Source organism: Phasianus colchicus, chromosome 1, assembly GCF_987193195.1.
Source record: "Phasianus colchicus chromosome 1, bPhaCol1.hap1.1, whole genome shotgun sequence".
Classification (NCBI taxonomy): Eukaryota; Metazoa; Chordata; class Aves; order Galliformes; family Phasianidae; genus Phasianus; species Phasianus colchicus.
The window spans coordinates 81,267,142-81,284,476 of NC_143436.1; the positions used below are offsets into that span (position 1 = coordinate 81,267,142).

The 17,335-nt window shown below is 38.8% G+C and overlaps 1 protein-coding gene across 5 annotated transcripts in view; it reads left to right on the plus strand.

The window, feature by feature from the left end:
* Nucleotides 1–17,335, plus strand: part of SPAG17 (sperm associated antigen 17) — a 97,833-nt gene that overhangs the window by 77,484 nt on the left and 3,014 nt on the right. For 4 of the 5 annotated variants that reach the window (XM_090149909.1, XM_090149905.1, XM_031613108.2 and 1 more), the window contains exons 35-46: nucleotides 265–438; nucleotides 3,799–3,912; nucleotides 5,946–5,991; nucleotides 7,295–7,397; nucleotides 7,838–7,891; nucleotides 9,247–9,349; nucleotides 9,950–10,046; nucleotides 11,320–11,418; nucleotides 12,355–12,506; nucleotides 13,013–13,182; nucleotides 15,532–15,592; nucleotides 16,358–16,490. In XM_090149909.1, the coding sequence (XP_090006035.1) occupies nucleotides 265–438; nucleotides 3,799–3,912; nucleotides 5,946–5,991; nucleotides 7,295–7,397; nucleotides 7,838–7,891; nucleotides 9,247–9,349; nucleotides 9,950–10,046; nucleotides 11,320–11,418; nucleotides 12,355–12,506; nucleotides 13,013–13,182; nucleotides 15,532–15,592; nucleotides 16,358–16,490 (1,306 nt within the window). The remainder of the gene's footprint in view (nucleotides 1–264; nucleotides 439–3,798; nucleotides 3,913–5,945; nucleotides 5,992–7,294; nucleotides 7,398–7,837; nucleotides 7,892–9,246; nucleotides 9,350–9,949; nucleotides 10,047–11,319; nucleotides 11,419–12,354; nucleotides 12,507–13,012; nucleotides 13,183–15,531; nucleotides 15,593–16,357; nucleotides 16,491–17,335) is intronic. The other variant, XM_031613109.2, reaches the window with a different exon arrangement.

Genomic DNA, 17,335 nt, shown 5'->3' on the forward strand with positions numbered 1-17,335 from the left:
TCAGGAAAAATCTAGTCAACTTGGGCTTCTTTCATACTTAGTGAGGTGATTACAACAGTTTTAGGGATAGTTTGTTTTGCCAGATGAAGAGATTGTAGGATCCATAAATTGTGCCCAAGGATGTACTAACATGATTTACTAGATCTCCAAATGCTATAAGTACAGCATGTGCTTTTCAGCTGAAACATAAATTGTTGATATCTATAGTTACCCAGTAATAAAAATAGCCTCTTGCTTTTTTTGTTTGCTCTTGCTTATGTTCAGAAGGAGATCACAGTCAAAAGGCACATTTGGAAGGGTCTCTGCATTGGATCCAAAGATGAGACATGCTTACCAGTACCTGTGCGAAAGTGTCCTAAAAAACTGCAAATCCGTCAGCTGTTCCAGTATGAGCCACTCAGTGATGAACTAAGAGGAAAGCTACAGCTTTCTCTCAAGGTAGTACAATCACATTTGCTTCATTTTCCCAGTGAGTGTTAGAGAACAGGCAAAATGGGTAACATGGATTTATATATATCTGAGACAAGAACCATAATATTTTTGAAGAACCACTAGCATTTCATATGTAGGCAGGTGGCCTAAGGAAAATGTGATTTTGAAGCTGCTTGTCTCTCTTCTCCTATACCTTTTGGAACCTACTTTTCTGAGCAGATACATGGGGACCAGTCCAGTACACATCATAGACTGTATACTAGCAAATCAATGCTGAGAGAAAGGGAATTACATGTTACTTTTTCGTTGCTTAGTGTTTATTTTCCTGATCAAAACCTTGAAAATATCTATAACGTTACAAAATAATTTTGAATCCACTATAAATCTACAGTTAGCTTAGTGATGAAGTCACTGGGACAGTAGTCTTCATTACTGATTAGTTTTTATAGGTCAGCATAGAACATGTCTAGGTTGAAGCCTGAGTTCTGTCGCTCTGTTCACGTCTAGCAACTAGCTGTGTAGCCTTCTGCAGAAGTGTCTGTCCATCACTCATTAGTGCCTGGTTCATAAAAAGGTACAAGCAGCTCCTGTTACAGCATTCTGAGATAGGACCTGAAAGTCCTGCTGTTGATCCTTGTTAGCACTTCACTTTTTAGTTTTTGTGTAAAACACTGATTTATTTGATTCATACTGTCAAGATGCTCTTAAAAGAATTTTTATAGTTAAAAGTATTATTTACCAGTTGGAGTAACAAAATACACATGTTCTATAATTAAATTGCTAAGCATTTTGATGGTGGCATTGCAGACTGAATTTCAAAATTAATGGCATATAGAATCTGTGATGGTAGTGGCGCACTGTAGCTGGTTAGACTTTTTTTTTTCCACCTTATATTTCAAGAAAGGCATGTTTGCAATAGAAAAACATTAACAGCTGTTCAACTTTGGCATAGCTTGAGACATGCTAATCTATCAGAACTAAATTTTACTCTTCTACATTCTATAAATGTGTAGGTTGGTCTGGAAGTAACGCCTCCTATTATTTCCATGGAAACTACAACAGATACAAAGAGCACAATAACACTATTTGGTAGAGCAAATTCTCATCTACAAAACAGTACAACTTAGTCACCACCATTAGCTGTGTATTTTTGCTAGCAATGAACAAGAACCTGCATGCCATGATCAAAAAAAATCTGCACCAGCAGAGGTGAGCCACTGTTTCACAGCTGCTGTGATGACGTTGCTAGGAAAATGTTGCCCTCACAGGGCATCTTTCATCAGCCCAAAAAGATAAAAGTCAGAAGGCACCAATCCAGATTATATGATGGGTGTGGTAGGACAGTCCAGCCAAGATTGGCAATGTGCTCCACAATCTTCAGACTGGTTTGGGGCCTGGCACTATTGTGTTGCAAGAGAGAGGCTGTTGTCTTCTCTAACCTGACTCTGAAAATTTGATCCTTCTGCTTAGTGAGCATCAAAATGCAGCAGTCAGAGTTGATGGTTTGTCTGATATTCCAATGTTGTCACCTATCCCAGTCATTTCCAGTGCATTGAAGCCAGTATTCAGCTCCATACACGGTTGTCTGGTTGTAATCCACTGATTTGTGTGTATGAGCTGATCAAGGCGCTCCTAATCTTGTGGTGTGACAAATGTGCATGGCCATTTGGAACATGGATTGTGTTTCTCATCATTGTCAGCACTGCTAATTGCACCACCCACCACCTTACTGTGCTCACTTCAGTTGGTCTTCATAAACATTCAGCAAGTGTGGATAAATGTCAATGGGAGCAATTTTTTCCACATGAAGGAATTCAGTAACACACCTTTACTTCATCTGCACTTCCATATCAGACACTATTTTGCCAAACTGCCATCTGTCACGTGGCAACAAAATTTAACAGAAAATTGGTGAAAGGTTCAACCTCTACTACCATACCATTGCTTTTAGAGCAGCCCTCATATATACAACTTATTTTTTGATTTACATATTGAGTTTTCAAAGGCAACAGTCTTAAAAATAATATTAATAGTAAATGTTCCACACCAAAATCCCAAATTACATCACTCCATTGACCAGATCTCTTCTGGATTTTAGAAGAAGAAGAACACTGTTATGTTGGGAAGGAAGAATTGTAATTATTGGCACTGAGGAAACATTTGTAAATAACTGCATTAATGTGCAGTGAAAAAACCCTCATTGCTCATATATCAATGTCAAATTAATGGATTTTTCCAGAAACAGATATCTTAAATCTTTAGCCAAATACTCATTTTTGCAGAACTAAATCAGTATCTAAAGAAAAAGAACTGGAACTGGAAGCAGATTACTTCTGCCAACCTTCTCCATGCATAAAGTTCAATGTTGCATGTAACTTTCTAGCAGGGTGGTGTGTTAGGGCAGCTGTCTGCAAAAACCCTTCCTTTCCATCCAGGTGATCATCTAATGCATAAAGAAATGTGTAAAAAGAACATGCCCTTTTCTTTAGCGCTCAGAGTGATTTTGAGAAAGTATGCTTACATATAAAAAGCAGAGCTTCAGACACTTTCTAAGCCTAATTTTTCAACTACGATACTCTAAATTTCCATTTCCCTAACAGAAATCAAATGGAAAGGAGATGGAGATCACAACCAATGTTTGTTTGATCCCTTTTATTCGTTAATGTGATCTTAAAAATCAAATCATTGTTATTAATAACAGATAGCTATTGACTCAACACATTCCTTTATTCACTCATATAGTTTAATCAGATGCTTGCGTGCTCACTCATTCTTACCTGACTGGTGTAACAGCTGGGAGGCCAGCCCTTATTTCATCCTGAGAAGCACAGGATCAAACAGGCACACCAAGGGATTCACAGAATCACAGAATCACAGAATTGCCAGGGTTGGAAGGGACCTCAAGGATCATGAATCTCCAACCCCCCTGCCACATGCAGGGCCACCAACCATCCCACCATTCTAGGTAGCTGATCGCCATCCTGTTGAGTGTAGTTCAAGTCATACAGCTCATTGTGGGTGTGAATGTGTGCAAGTGGCCTGGTGGAAATTAAGCAGATGCTTTGTGTCCTCAGTTTGTCACTTCTTGCAGATTCAACAGTATTTCTAATCATCAGAGTTGATTAGACCTTGGCAGTCTTTCACTTGCTCTTGGCACATACTCCTCTTTTTCAGGTTTTTGTAACTATTTCCCTGTGCAAACCTGTAGATATGGAGTCATACAGATTCTCACAGAAGTGGTCTTTATGACACTGCAAAGTATACTTATATCTGTTACTTTTATAAACTCTTTTCTTTATGTATGTGTCCATTAAGTCTACTTCTGCAATGCATACCTTCTTGTTCTTTTTCCATTGTCCCCAAAAGAAATACATAGAAAACATTTTAAAGCAGGAAGATGAGCTGGAAGAGATGAATTTAAAAGAACCAAGAACAGAAGAGGAAAAAGAGAATGCTGCAAATCTCCTTGATCTGGTTAAGGTGAGAACTATTTTCCAATAAATACATTGTATTGCATTGCAAGTGCCACCCTTGAAACTCTGTTATAGCATATGTTCGGATAGCACAGTGCCACCTTCACTGTAATTTAGTGGTAAAGTAAAGCCACGCTGAGCATTCAGCTGGATTACTGAATGTCACTACTGCCATCTGGGGAAGGACTGCTGAAAACAGCTTAAGAATTTGGATTCTTCAGAATGATATGTTCCCAAACACACAGGCCAAAGAAGACTGAAGTGCTTGTGTTCCCCAGCATTAGGATGAGAATGTTTCCAGGCTGCAGCTGAGAGACTTGTCTTTCAGTCAGTACCACCTTCACATCAAGAGTTTAAACCCTCTTTTCAAGATAATCTAAAAACAATCTGGAGGAATATTGTTATTGCTTGTCTCTGCTTATATTTTTGTAAAATATGTTCCGTTAATTTGCACTGCTGATTAGACTATGAGGAAAAAATGGGAGGGGTATAGGGAAGGTGGTGAAAAGGTGAAGAGAGAACTTGGAGTTAGGGGCCAGGAAATTGTGAAGTCAGTGGGAGATGAGTGGTGAAAAACTGAAGTTCAAGCAGCAGAAGTGGGTGGGCTTTAGGATGAATGGGAGACACTGTTTACATCTTATGTTTAAAATCATCACATCTTACATAGCGCGTTCAGTTTGCTCTATTTCAGTTCTTTAAATCATGTTTTCTTCAGTGTTCTTTAAGTTTGATACCTGGCATCAAGTTAATTAATGTGCAAGACTTTTAGGTTATTAAACACTGTTTTCTTTTTTATTTCCACTTAGTCAAAAAAACAAGCATATAGCAAATTTAAACATACGGAATTCAAAAATCTGGCATTTGAGTTAGCCACATTAGTGTAAATATTCACTACCAGATCATCATCCATTTTTGTGTGAGAGTATTCTAGAAAATGAACATCATCTTAGGCTTATAGTCTACATTTTGAAAACTTGTTTCAATGTGCAAAATCAGAAGACATTAAATCTTTCCAGTGTTAAATGCTGCTGCTGTCTTTCTATTACCTTTCTGGATTTTATTCTTCCTTACAAGCTTTAAAGACAAAATGTAATCACGTAATTCTGGAACTCACCCTGAACTTTTTAGTCAAGTAACTTTTTAATCTGCTGATATTACAACTTCCATATACATTTTTCTCAACACTTTTCAAGTGCACTTTTTAAAAGACAGTAAAGATACCTTAAAAAAAAAAAAAAAAAAAGCAGGAGGGAACTCACAATCTTTCTGGAAAGGGTGGTATTGAGAAATGATCTCTCAGTAATCTCCCTCCATCCTCTATGTGCTTTGATGAGAGCCAGGTGCTGAATCTCACATGCTACTCAGTTCCAATGGATTGTTCTCCTGATTCATCATTGTTGATTGCCCTGGCTACCATGAGCACATTTCCAGGTACGGGTTTCACATTGGAAAACTGTCTTCTGAGACTTAGAGTCCCACTGTGGACCTTCTGTGACCTGGTGTTATATTCCTCCAAGGTCTCCATTGTTCCCTAGTTCTGTTAAAACATAGACTGTCTGATGACAAGAACTCTGGTTTCCAGTTAACTGCTTCAGGGACGGCATGAAAACAAAGGAAATGGCTTAGTGAAAGAGTCTGTCACCCCTCAAACACGTACTGTGGATCTCTCTCATGCTTGCTCTACAGCTAACAAAGCCTGCAATTTCCTGAACCTATTTCCTATTTGACTCTCTGCCTGTGAGTTTGAGGTATGATTTGAATATGAACTGGCTTAGTTGATTTAATAAACAGCAACGCTGTAAAATATGAAGCTACCTGTGACGTAGATCATCAAGAAGGAAACCTATACTTTTAGGCCAGGGAAATTGTACCTCATTTCTTTTTCTTCCAGCTCGTGTTTTCTAACACGCTGACATACCTCCATTCCAGTAGTCATGTTGTCAGGTAACAAGATAATGCTTGTTTAGGACTGAAAAAAAAGAGAATACGACTGTTAGATCTGTTTCTCACATAGTCACAGTCACTCTTTCTTCATTACAGTTCTTCCCTAACTGGGAGAAATCATCTGAAGATCTCAGTGCCAAAGGTAATAAAAATTGAATACCTATCTTAATAATCCCCTTAATAATCCATATACCCTTTCCATAAAAAAATATAGAGTATTCAATCTCATAGTGATACTACTCTTCAAAATGTTATTTTTCCTCCCTTCTTACCTTGCCAAGGGTATTTCTGCTTGTTAAAAAGAGACCAGAACACAATATGTAATGGAAATGGAAATTTCTGCAACAAAGGCTTACTACAGTTTTCTGATTTAAAAACAAACAAACAAAAAACCACATAATTAAAATGCACTTATAATATACCATTATTAACAAGGAAGATATTGTGAAAGAAGCTCATTAAAAGAGGCCAAATAGAAAAGAAAAGAAAAGAAAAAAAAACCACAGAAAAATACAAGAATATATTTTATTGTGAAAAAATTGCTGAATAGGTTCATATTTCTCAGTACTTGTATATCTTAAGTTTAACCACAGAAATTTCTTTTGAACAAAGGAAGTTTATTTGAACTCACAGTCTAGATTCAGTGCTTGAAAGAAGCAACACAGTTTATAAAAGATGTCTGTAGGTGGGGAAACTCTTTATAAAAGCCCTCAAATTTGTCACGATCTTATAGGCTGGCTTTTATATGTATATATGTGTGAATGTGTATATATATATATATATATATTGAACTAATAGTTCCTTCCCTGATAACACTGACCGTGGCTATGAAGCAGCAGCAATTAAAGTACAACCTAAGTAGGCTGAAAGTAATAAAAGTACCTAAAAGCCCACATTATTTTCTTCACCTGGAGAGTTGCTCACTAGTTAGAAAGTGACTGAATGTCAGCAACTTTTCCTGCTCACAGCTATTTGATTTGTATCTTGAAAAAACATAAATACAGGAAATACAGAATGGGGGTATGAACTTAATCTGCTTCTGATTTGGGTTTTTGTTTGTTTGTTTGTTTCTATTGATTGAATTAATTTCTTATCTGCTAATGTTCTGAACTTGATGTTGGAAATGAAGTTCTTTATGCCTCTTTCCTCACAGTAATAAAGAATCTGTAATTGGCCTTTCTCATATTAACAATATGTTTATTGTCTGTTAGAAATGGAAGAACCCAGTTTTCTCTTCAGCTGGCTCTGGAATATGTTCCTGGCAATTAATCTTTAATATGATTAAAAGTGATTAATAAGAACTAATTTTCACTGCTTTTAACCATAGCTTTTCATCAAGTATTAGAAAGATATTTTGGAAAATATATCCTTTCAAGTTTGTTAGCCATAATGCTTGCAAACGCGTAGCAGGACATGTATGTTCAATAGTGTGCTTTACATTGCAGCTCACGTAACTGAGCTGTATGAACATGCAGCGGCTTCTCAACGCCTACTTTGCACAAAGAAAAGAGTCACTGAGCAAACAGCAGACCAGCAGCAGAGCTTCAGGTAGGACATACCTGTTGAGAGCTGATGTAAATGTAGATAACACAAAAGAAGGAACTGAGCACACAGGAATGGCATTGTCCTGACTGCCGCAAAGAACCCAGACTTAGATCTCTGGGTACATATCCCAGTGTTTTACTAGCTTTTCCTGTGGTTATTTTGTCCCTCTGTGCCTCTTCTCCTCTGAAAGATACTCAAATGTCTGTTGGAAAAGGATTTTTAGTAATATTTTGGTTGAACTAAACAATAAAAATGAAGATATGTGTGAATGATTTTGGTGCAAATGATACAAATCCAAGTCAGGAGTCACTAGCAGTGTTAATGTAACAGACTTCCATAAAGAGCATTTTCTTTCCAGGGCTGTCTTGTAAGTATTTTTGTGCTTATGAAACACTATACTAGTTTTCTTGTTTTCACTACCTTTTTCTTTCCTAATCATTCAGCACAGAAGAACAAACTCCAGTGTCCAAATGGCAGAGCAAACTACAAGAGCACAGGTAATAGTATTAATAGGACAGAAAGTTAATTATTTTAAAAGCCAACTGAAGTCTGCATTTGGACAGACTTATTGCTTTCATGAGGTCTTGAGTACTGTGGTCTGCTACCAAATAAAAGGGTGTTCTCTGCAAATTCAGCAAATGCTGAATGGATGGTTTACCTCTCACTTTGTCAAAACCTGATAGTGTTTCTGTTAACTTAGTGTAATTAAAACAAGGCTGAAGTCAAAAATCCTGTGTTCTGTTGTCTGGTTCTGCCACCAGTGTGAAAAATAATATATATTAATGTTCTCAGATGCTGATGCTTTAGGTTAAGATTCTGGGTTTTTTGTAAACCCTGGCTGATTTTTCTAGTAGAACCCCAGATGTATCTGTGGTGCTGCTTCAAAGCTTCTCAAGGCTGAACAATCTCATCCTCTGCTCATATGAAAGATGCTTCAAGCCCTTAACTCTGTGGCCCTTCTCTGGACTCACTCCTCTAAATCCATGTTTTTCTTGCACTAGGGAGCCCAGAACCCAGTACTCCAGGTTGCTCTCACCAGTGCTGAGTAGAGAGGAAGGTTTACCTCCCTGAATCTGCTGGCAACACTTCTAACATAGTCCAGGATTTTGCTGGTTGCAGTCACAAGAGCACATTCTTGGTTCATGTTCAACTTGGTGTCCATCAGGACTCCTAGGTGTTTTTTAGTCTTGTCTTGTGCATGGGTTTATTCCTCCACAGGTCTCTGATGTTGCAGTTTCCTTTGTTGAAGTTCATGAGGTTCCTCTCTGCCCATTTTTCCAGCCTTTCAAAGTCCCTCCAAATGGCAACACACCCACCTGGTGTATTAGACTCTCACCTTCAGAAGTTTGAACAACTTTTTCTGAGCATCCACAGAACATCAAGATTTTCTGTCAGGAAATATAGAAATTTGATTAATTTTATATTACAAATTTTAGTAATCACAATACATCTGCAGTACCAATCCTCAGGTTTAAATGTTTGTGGAAGGTCAGAAAGACACTATTAGCAGTCTCAGACATGATCCATGAGATTTAGGTAACTGGAGTGTGTTTTGAGTAAGAGCTCTTTATAGCAGCCAAAGCACAGCACGTATGCATTTTTATCAGTCCTCCATAAATCAGTATCTGCAGGAAACTGTCTGCAAGCCAGGCCAGCCCATTCTTGATCTGCCTCTGAGAAAATTGCAAATTACAAGAACATTGTTCACTGTAATTAAACAGGGAAAAAAAAAATGCCACTTGCCTTTATCCCTTTTGTTCTTCAGTGTCTCGAATATTGTACTGAAAGCAGGATGAACTCAGTTATGTCTTTTTTCTTTCTTTTCCTTACCAACAATGACAAAATTTCTTAGGAAAGAACTTGATGAAGGAAAGAAAACCTTAATGGCAATAAGAAACAAAATAATTCCTCCCTACTTTGAATCAGAATTGGGCAAGGCATTTCTCTCAAAAAAGGTAATGGAGCTGAAAACTGGGTAAGTTTATGTGAGGCCAGGTAACCTCTGTCATAGTCCCACATCTAGAGGTATGGTTGAACATCTCAGCCTCAAATTAACTCAAGCAACCATTACAGAGGACAGTTGTGGCAGAATTAATACTAGGAATTAGGTACTCTTGCCAAAGGAAAAGTCTCTTGGAGGTGGCATGTATTTACTGAGGCCAAACTATGGAGGTTCCTTAAGTAAACTCTGGACAACCTGATCCAAAGCAGATACTGAACCTTGGATCTTTTCACTTGACCCTGGGAAAACATCTCTCTGTTAACTTGAGAAAGAATCAGTAAGACCAAACCACCTGTGTTAACTGGAGGTGGCCTTGGGAACTTCCTTCTTGTAATCTCACCTGATCAGTGCTATGAGTATAAAGTACAGTAAAAACCACTTTGGAATCTGCAGCATATTTATGTGCATAAATTCTGTTGTTACCTCTTTGGTTCTGCTTCTTATTGTTTCCATTGACCTTTTTTTTTTAAAAGGGGAAGTATGCTGATAAGGTTGAATTTTTTTATATTTACTGTTGGAATATCTAAGCCTCTTTTCATCCTTTTCTCTATAGTTTCCTGATGTGGAAGCGCTATCTAAAGAACTTCCTCCATTTCCACAAAAAGAAAGTGGGAAACTCCCTCCAGAGACAATGAAAAACCTCAGGAGAGGTAATTTGGGCTCTACAGTCCAGTAGCATTTTAATATCTTCTCCATTTTTATTTTTTTTACCCAGTTGCCTCATTTCATATTGAAGTTAAATTTAAGAATAAATTTTCTGCCTCTGTGTATTCTCAGACATGTTGATCCCTATTGTAACATACCTAGCAGCATTCCCTCACATTGAGGTCCACCAGTACGGAGTAGGTTGTGTTTGTGTTAGCAAATTCAGTCTCACATAAAAGGCAGCCTTTTCTCCAGACAACTTGAGTACCTGACAATATTTCTGGGGTGACTGCTCAACAGCACTGTCAGTATCATGCCAGTGTTCAACAGTTTGACCATAAGGATTATCATGGTTAAATGTGTGTCCATTTAATCCACTAGTACCAGTGTGGTCTATGAGACTTCTGTGTTTCATGTACCAAAGGAGCCTCTGCAGACATCACTGGCTTTGGATGCAAAGCTGAGGAATTGTGCTATGAATGTGAGGATTGATGGATGCAAAATGCTCAAAAAAAAAAAAACCCAAAGTGAAATAAAAATAGTCAGAAGTAAGTGAGCAAGAAATGAGAAGGCCAAGTTTGGAAAAAAGACCAGAAGAAGCTGAGAGATGGTGTAAATACTGAAATGAAACAGGGAGGGAGCAGCTCAGAACTGAAGCAGGAGTATGGAAAAGAAAATGCACAGCGTAAGGATAGTTGGGAAAATATAGGAGGAAAGCATTTGAAAGAGGAGGAAGCCATGACTGAGGATAAGCAGTGTAGGAGTGAGCAATCCATTCTGAAGTTTAACCTTTACAATATTGAGAGAAATACTTCTCTGTTTGAAGGCTGCTCTGGCAAGGTACTGATATGGTGAAGTGAGATCAAAAGTCATATTCAGCAAAGATTCATATTAGGAAAGTAGGCCTCCATGGGGTTTTATCAGATCCCTGCTGGTTTCCACATTTCCTCATTTTGCAGTTACTGGAAGGCCTGGGCTGGATTGCACATTAGACCTTTCTGATGACTTCTTCTCTGGATAACAAAGAAATAAAAGAAGAATGACAAGATATAAGGGTTTTTTTTGCTGTTTTTTTTTGTTTGTTTGTTTGTTTTTGTCTGGTGGAGCAAAGTGTTGTGCAGAATTTACCTAGCTTCTCATGGTCATATAGACAGCTTTCAAAGATTGCCTAAATTAAAGTACTAAATACTTTGGGGGGTTTTTTCATGTGTTTAAGAAAATGATAGTGGTTGATTGTGAAGAACACTTGTCATGGTATCCCATTATTTTTCCCTTTAGAATCTGAATGTCTTAGTAGCATGAGTGACTCCTCACCTTCCTCTAGTCTTCTGCTGCAGACTCATTCAGTACAAAGCGAAGATTCCAGCAGCACAACAGGTAAAACTGCTTTCCAGAGCATTGTTTGGAGCAGGTTTATTTCTATCTGCTTACAACTTCTGACTGTCTGCAATAGATATTTAAATCCACCTATTTCTGTTTAGCATTCTGAATATATCTGAGCACAAGACTGACAGAAAGGGAGAGTGCTATAAAAATAATGGGAGAAATTCTCTCCTTTACCCTAGCAGACTGCTATAATTACATGGGCACGATAGTGATGGTAGACCCACAGACACAGGCAAGCTATAATTCCTCCTCTAAAACATTTCATTCCTATGCTCCTTTTATGTATATTATACAGTGGAGTTCAGTTCAAAGACAACAAGTTAGGGGCTTGGTAGATGAAGAAGGACACAGATAATCCACATGAATGAACTGCAGCATTAAAGACAAGAAATTCTGCTCAAAGACAGGGCTTGCCAGATGGTTGTGCTGACAGAACCCTGCTCTGGGACCTGGACTAGAACTTCTCCTGCTTGAACACATAGATTTGGCTTGACCAGCCTGTGTCTGATCAATGTGCAGTTGAAGTATTTCTTTGGAATAGTAATGTCCTCAATTATGATTTTAGTGCATGGGGTTTTTGTAGCTCCTCTTGTGTTTTTAATCACTTTCACAGATGATTACATACCTTCATTGCATATTTCCAGTGTACTCTGGAAATTGTGCTTCCCACAAATCAGTTTTACTAATTATAGTACATAATTGCTAATTTGTTCAATTTTAATTACTAGCTAGCATTAGAGTGGTGTTTTTTTGGTAGGTTTTTTTAATGTATTTGTCGACTTCTTAAGTAAAATGAGACCAGTTCAGCTGTCCTAGTGCTAATCAAATTCTTTCATGGAAAATTAAAGTTTTATCTGAGTAGGAACTTCAGGATTGGGCAAAATTTGATGCCCAGTGTTTTATGCTTTTGAAATCTTTGCTTTCCAGACCCAAGCCTGGCTGTGGAGTTGCAAGAGGCACCCTTTCAAGTAAAGGTTCAGAGTTTGCTGGTGAATGCTGCAGGACAGCCAAGGAAAGAGAAAGTGAGATTACCATCATCACTCCTGAGGAGAAAACCAAACTCCATACCACATAAAAAGGTGAAATAGCATCTTTTGTTGTTGTTAATATTAAATCCTCTCAATCATCTCTTTTGCATGAAATCTTCATTCTGTAGCAATACTAGACATTGTTCTGAAACTGTTTACTGAAACAACAGAACTTGCAATCTATCCAGAAATTTATTGGCAATTCTATAAGTAGCTTTCCTCTCAACTATTGGGACTATCTCATGTGCCAGAAGTGTGGTTCTATTACCAGGTGCTCACATGAGAGCACTGATTTCCAAAAGTGCAGAGCATGCTCAGTTGCCCTGAAATATCTCATTATGTCTGAAAACTCAGACCACTACACATTTGCAGATAATATTCAAAGTACTTAGCTTTGCCTTTTCATTTTTTACTGCATTTAGGGTGCCTACATGTAATTCCTCAGGAAGAGTGGACAGAGATCAAATATAGGTGAAGTTAGGTTTAGCAAATCTGAATCTAAATTGTTGGGTCATCAGTTTTCTCTGTTATCTAATATTTTAATTCTGTTTGCAAAGGTAGAAGATCCTGCCTCAGGAAGGGTAAACATATCTTCTCTTGCAACAGCAAAACAGCATCTTAGTGGCTTCCACCTCATTCCACCTCAAATGATGTTTGGAGTACTAAAGGAAGGCTGTACCTATGCAGCCACTGTGATTCTGAAGAATGTTGGCATTAATTTCTCAAGGTTAGTTCACATTCCCAGTAACTTGGTTTTCAACTGTCAAAATATGCATTGCTTGTTAATTGTCAGCCTTTTCATATGATTAATGTGAGATAACAAAATGTATGTTTATATTTGGAATCATTTGATAATGGCTGGGAGAACATAGTACTAGCAATACTGCAGCATTATTTGCATATCAGTGTTTTTAGGAAGATGCAAATCCAGTAAGGAACAGCATCATATAAAACAGTAAGGTTTTATATGCATAGTCCTAGCCCACAGCAGATGATTTACTGGTTATTACTGAAGAAGAAGAACTCTTTCATGGTAACGAGTATTAAGTTTGGCTTTTGTAAGTGCTGCTGGATGCTGCAACTCTGACAACCTACATGGACTGAGCTATGTTCAGGCAGCATCATATCTTGAGCTGCATTTAGAAACAGCTTCAGTGATGACTCCAGAAACAGACAGATAAGGATGAAATAAAACATTCATTTGAGCATGTTTCCCTCGCTTGATGTCACCCCTGTCAGTGGGTGAGACAAGATAGCAGAGCATTGTATACATTGTGACTGAACGCATGCGTTCGTTCAGTCATAGCAACAGCACTGTTCCAGTGCTTTGACTCTGGTGGGATTCAGGCAAGCATGCTAATGACCCCAGTCCTCCCAGATACCATATGTATTACAGAAAAGTGGGCCAGGCATGTTCCTCCCAATCAGTTCACTCAACTGCACTTGCTTTAGCTGTGCCATATGTTCCTTGCTTTCCAGCTTACAGAAGAACCCACAGTAGTTGTCTTTGAAATCACACTGATTTGGGGTTTCACCTAGGATTTGTCTCTTGCATAGTCTTGATTGTGCAACTGTCACGTGCCTGATGGATGCACCTTCTGGCTGCTGTTTATTTCTTTGGAGCACCCTTGAAATGAGCAGACATCTGCCAATCCTTCTTCTGGATGCAGGGGACCAACAGCTTGATGTCCTCTTTGAAAAGAGGGTCAAGAGCGCTGTCACAGTGATGCTACCTTAGCAATCAAAGTGTCCTTCTACTATAGTATCTATCTTCTACTATAGTATATGATGCAAGGATGAGACAAACGTGAAGCATTTAAATGTAATGTAAATTTGCTCTCCTTCCTTGGTGGAAGGAATTATCATCACAACAGGGGCTTCCAGGAGGTGCACCCAGATGAGTCATCATGGTCTCATGTGACTACTCAGGCAATGAGGAGCTTTAGAAATCTGTTCAAGACCAACTGAGAGACTCTTGTACAACTTCTTCTAGGAGAATGGGCAGGATTTTATTTTTATTTATTTTAAATCAGCCTAGTTAGATGTGGCCTCAGAAAGACATTTCTACTTTAATGCACATTTTAGCATCATGGTACATGCAAACGATAAATCAGTAGGTCATATATCAACATCTTGGAGCTCCAGCTGTGCACATTACGTTCTTTAGATTCAAACCAGAGCATTCTATATAGACAGTCACAGAAAATACCACCCTCATTCTATTCAATCCAGCTTGAGTCTTTTACTAGCTGCTTTTAGAAGCAAATGACTAGCTGCTGCTTGACAGCAGAACATGCTGATGGCAGAGATATAGGGCAAAGGTGGGCAGCTCTGGCCCATATCTGCCACATGCTGAAGCCAAAACTTCTCCAGGGCAGGGTCAGTAGTTAACTATGTGCCAAACCATCCACACCATTGCCTGAATGTGCTGGGATGCTGTGACAAAGAAGTCCAGTTTCTCTTAACCAGCACTCCAGAGGGACTGCAGGAATTCTTACAGAATTATCAAAGGTCTTATCTGTTCTAATGACTTCTAGAGAACTTGACAGTGATTTATTTATTGATCTAGCATACTAGTAAATTAAATTTAACTACTGCCTTACTGGGTACCGTGAAACTGAAGAGGCTCATTTACATGTAATTTCTCCAAGGATCATGCTTCTGCACTAGAATCATATCAAATCACTTCGAAGAAAGATCTTTAAGGACTTCCAGGTGCACAACACACAGGTAGCTGCTAAAAAGGTGCAACTTGTAGTCCAACTTTCTTTGTGTATGCAGGCTTAGACTGGAGCTGTTTCACTTCTGTTGCAAGACAAGGCAGTATAATGAGTAATTTAAAGACTTAGTTTGGCCCATTAAACTTCTGCTTTGATTTTTGATAGGAGCCTGAGCCTTGGCTAAAAGCCCAGGAATACTGCCATAGCCAGAGTTGTACGCTCTGATGGGAAGGGTGAGCTAAAAAATTCTGCTGTCATTTACACAATCACAGGAAAAGCAGATGTGCTGCTTCCCAGCCATGTCTTCTGCTTGCCTGAAAGTTTATAGCAAACTCCTTCTCTTCCCTTTCTGACAGATTTCGGGTGAAGCAACCACCTCCATACACAGGACTGAGCGTGCTGTACACACCTGGGCCTGTAAGTAGTACAGAAAGTCTTCTGTTTTATGCTACATTCATATGACTCTGATGATGATGCCATAACAGCTGTCTGGGAGTAGACCATGTAGTTGTAAATAACTTCAAAGTTATTTAAAGTGATGCTGCCTTCTGCTCTCTCTGCTGTTTTCTACACTGTGTGCCTCAGAACATGCCCAGAATACTGTGACCCTATCTCCAAGTTTTTCCCGTTGTTTACAGTATTTTTTAGAGCTGCTATCTCTTAGGCCTGCACTTTTATCTCCTGTCCTGATATCTGCAAGAGTTGAACCAAGTAAATTGTTGCCTCAGTAATTTTCTCTTGCTTGCAACTATCCTCCATCATGTCTTTTTTTCCCTGCAAAGCACCTCAGCACATGAAACTGTCCCATTAAGTAGAAAGCTTTCACACTTTCTGCTTTTCTTCAGTATCTCTTCACCTGCTCGTTATATCTTTTTTATTTTCTCTCAGTTGTCCCAGTTTGCCTTTTGCCTATAGAACCTGAAAGAAAATTTAAGAAGAAAAAATTGCAATGAAACAAAAAACAAACAAAAAAAGACGTGGCAGTTTTCTTTCAAACTGTAGTGTGAAGAGCCACTACTTTATACAGACCTTTCTCATGATACAGGTACTCAGTACTCCACTAAGTCTCTCATTTCATCAGACAACACAGAACAAGAATCAACTGGAAGCACTGGTGGAGTGGCTATGTATGGAACATGCACCTTGTATATCAGCAGTCCTCTCTCTCTCTCTCTCTCCCAGGTGGCAGCAGGACTGCAGGTTGAACTGGAGATAGAAATTTTTGCCATGTCATGTACTAATGGCTTTGAAGAAATTTCCCATGATATTGAAATAATAACAGAAACAGAGACTCTTTTGCTGCCTGTGAGGGCAAATATCCTTTGCTGTCTTACTTCTCCCCCTCCACACCCACCTTCTAGCACCATCACACTGAGGACTGACTACCTGGCAGGAGCCTTGAGAATCATTTCCTTAAGCTTTACTGTCCTTTTTGGAAACACCAGATGAATGTTTTCCAAGGCATAAATGAAGAATTTAAGATTCTAACCCCAAAAGCAATTTAGATAAAGTAACAAGACTTAGAAAAACAGGGAAAGGAGGAATGGTAAGGCCAGAAAAATGTGGGTATTAAGAACAAATAAAAGACTTTGTTTCCACTTTCCACTGAGAGAAATCTTTTGTCACAGTTTTGAATCATAGAATTGTTTGAGTTGGAAGGGACCCTTAAAGGTCATTTAGTCCAACTCCCCTACAATAAACAGGGACATCCACAGCTAGATGAGATTGCTTGGAGGCCCCATCCAACCTGACCATAAATATCTCCAGGCACAGGGCAGCCACCACCTCTCCAGACAACCTGTTCCAGTTTCTCACTGCTCTTATTGGAAAAAGAGAACAAAACAAAAACACCACAACTTTTTTTCTTATCTCCAATCCACATTTGCCTTTTTTAAATTTGAAACCATTTCCCCTTGTCCTGTTGTAGCAGACCGTGCTGAAGAGCCTGTCCCATTCTTTCCTATAGCCTGCCTTTGGTGACTAAAAGGCTGCTCTCAGGTTTTCCCAGAGCCTTCTTTGCTCTGGGCTGAACAGCCCTACGTCCACAGCCTGTCCTCATAAGGGAAATAAAACATATGGCAGCATTTGATGGTACAGCCTCATACATTAAACAGGCAAGGGAGAGAATTGCTGTGTCAGCAATTGTGAACACAGAATTGT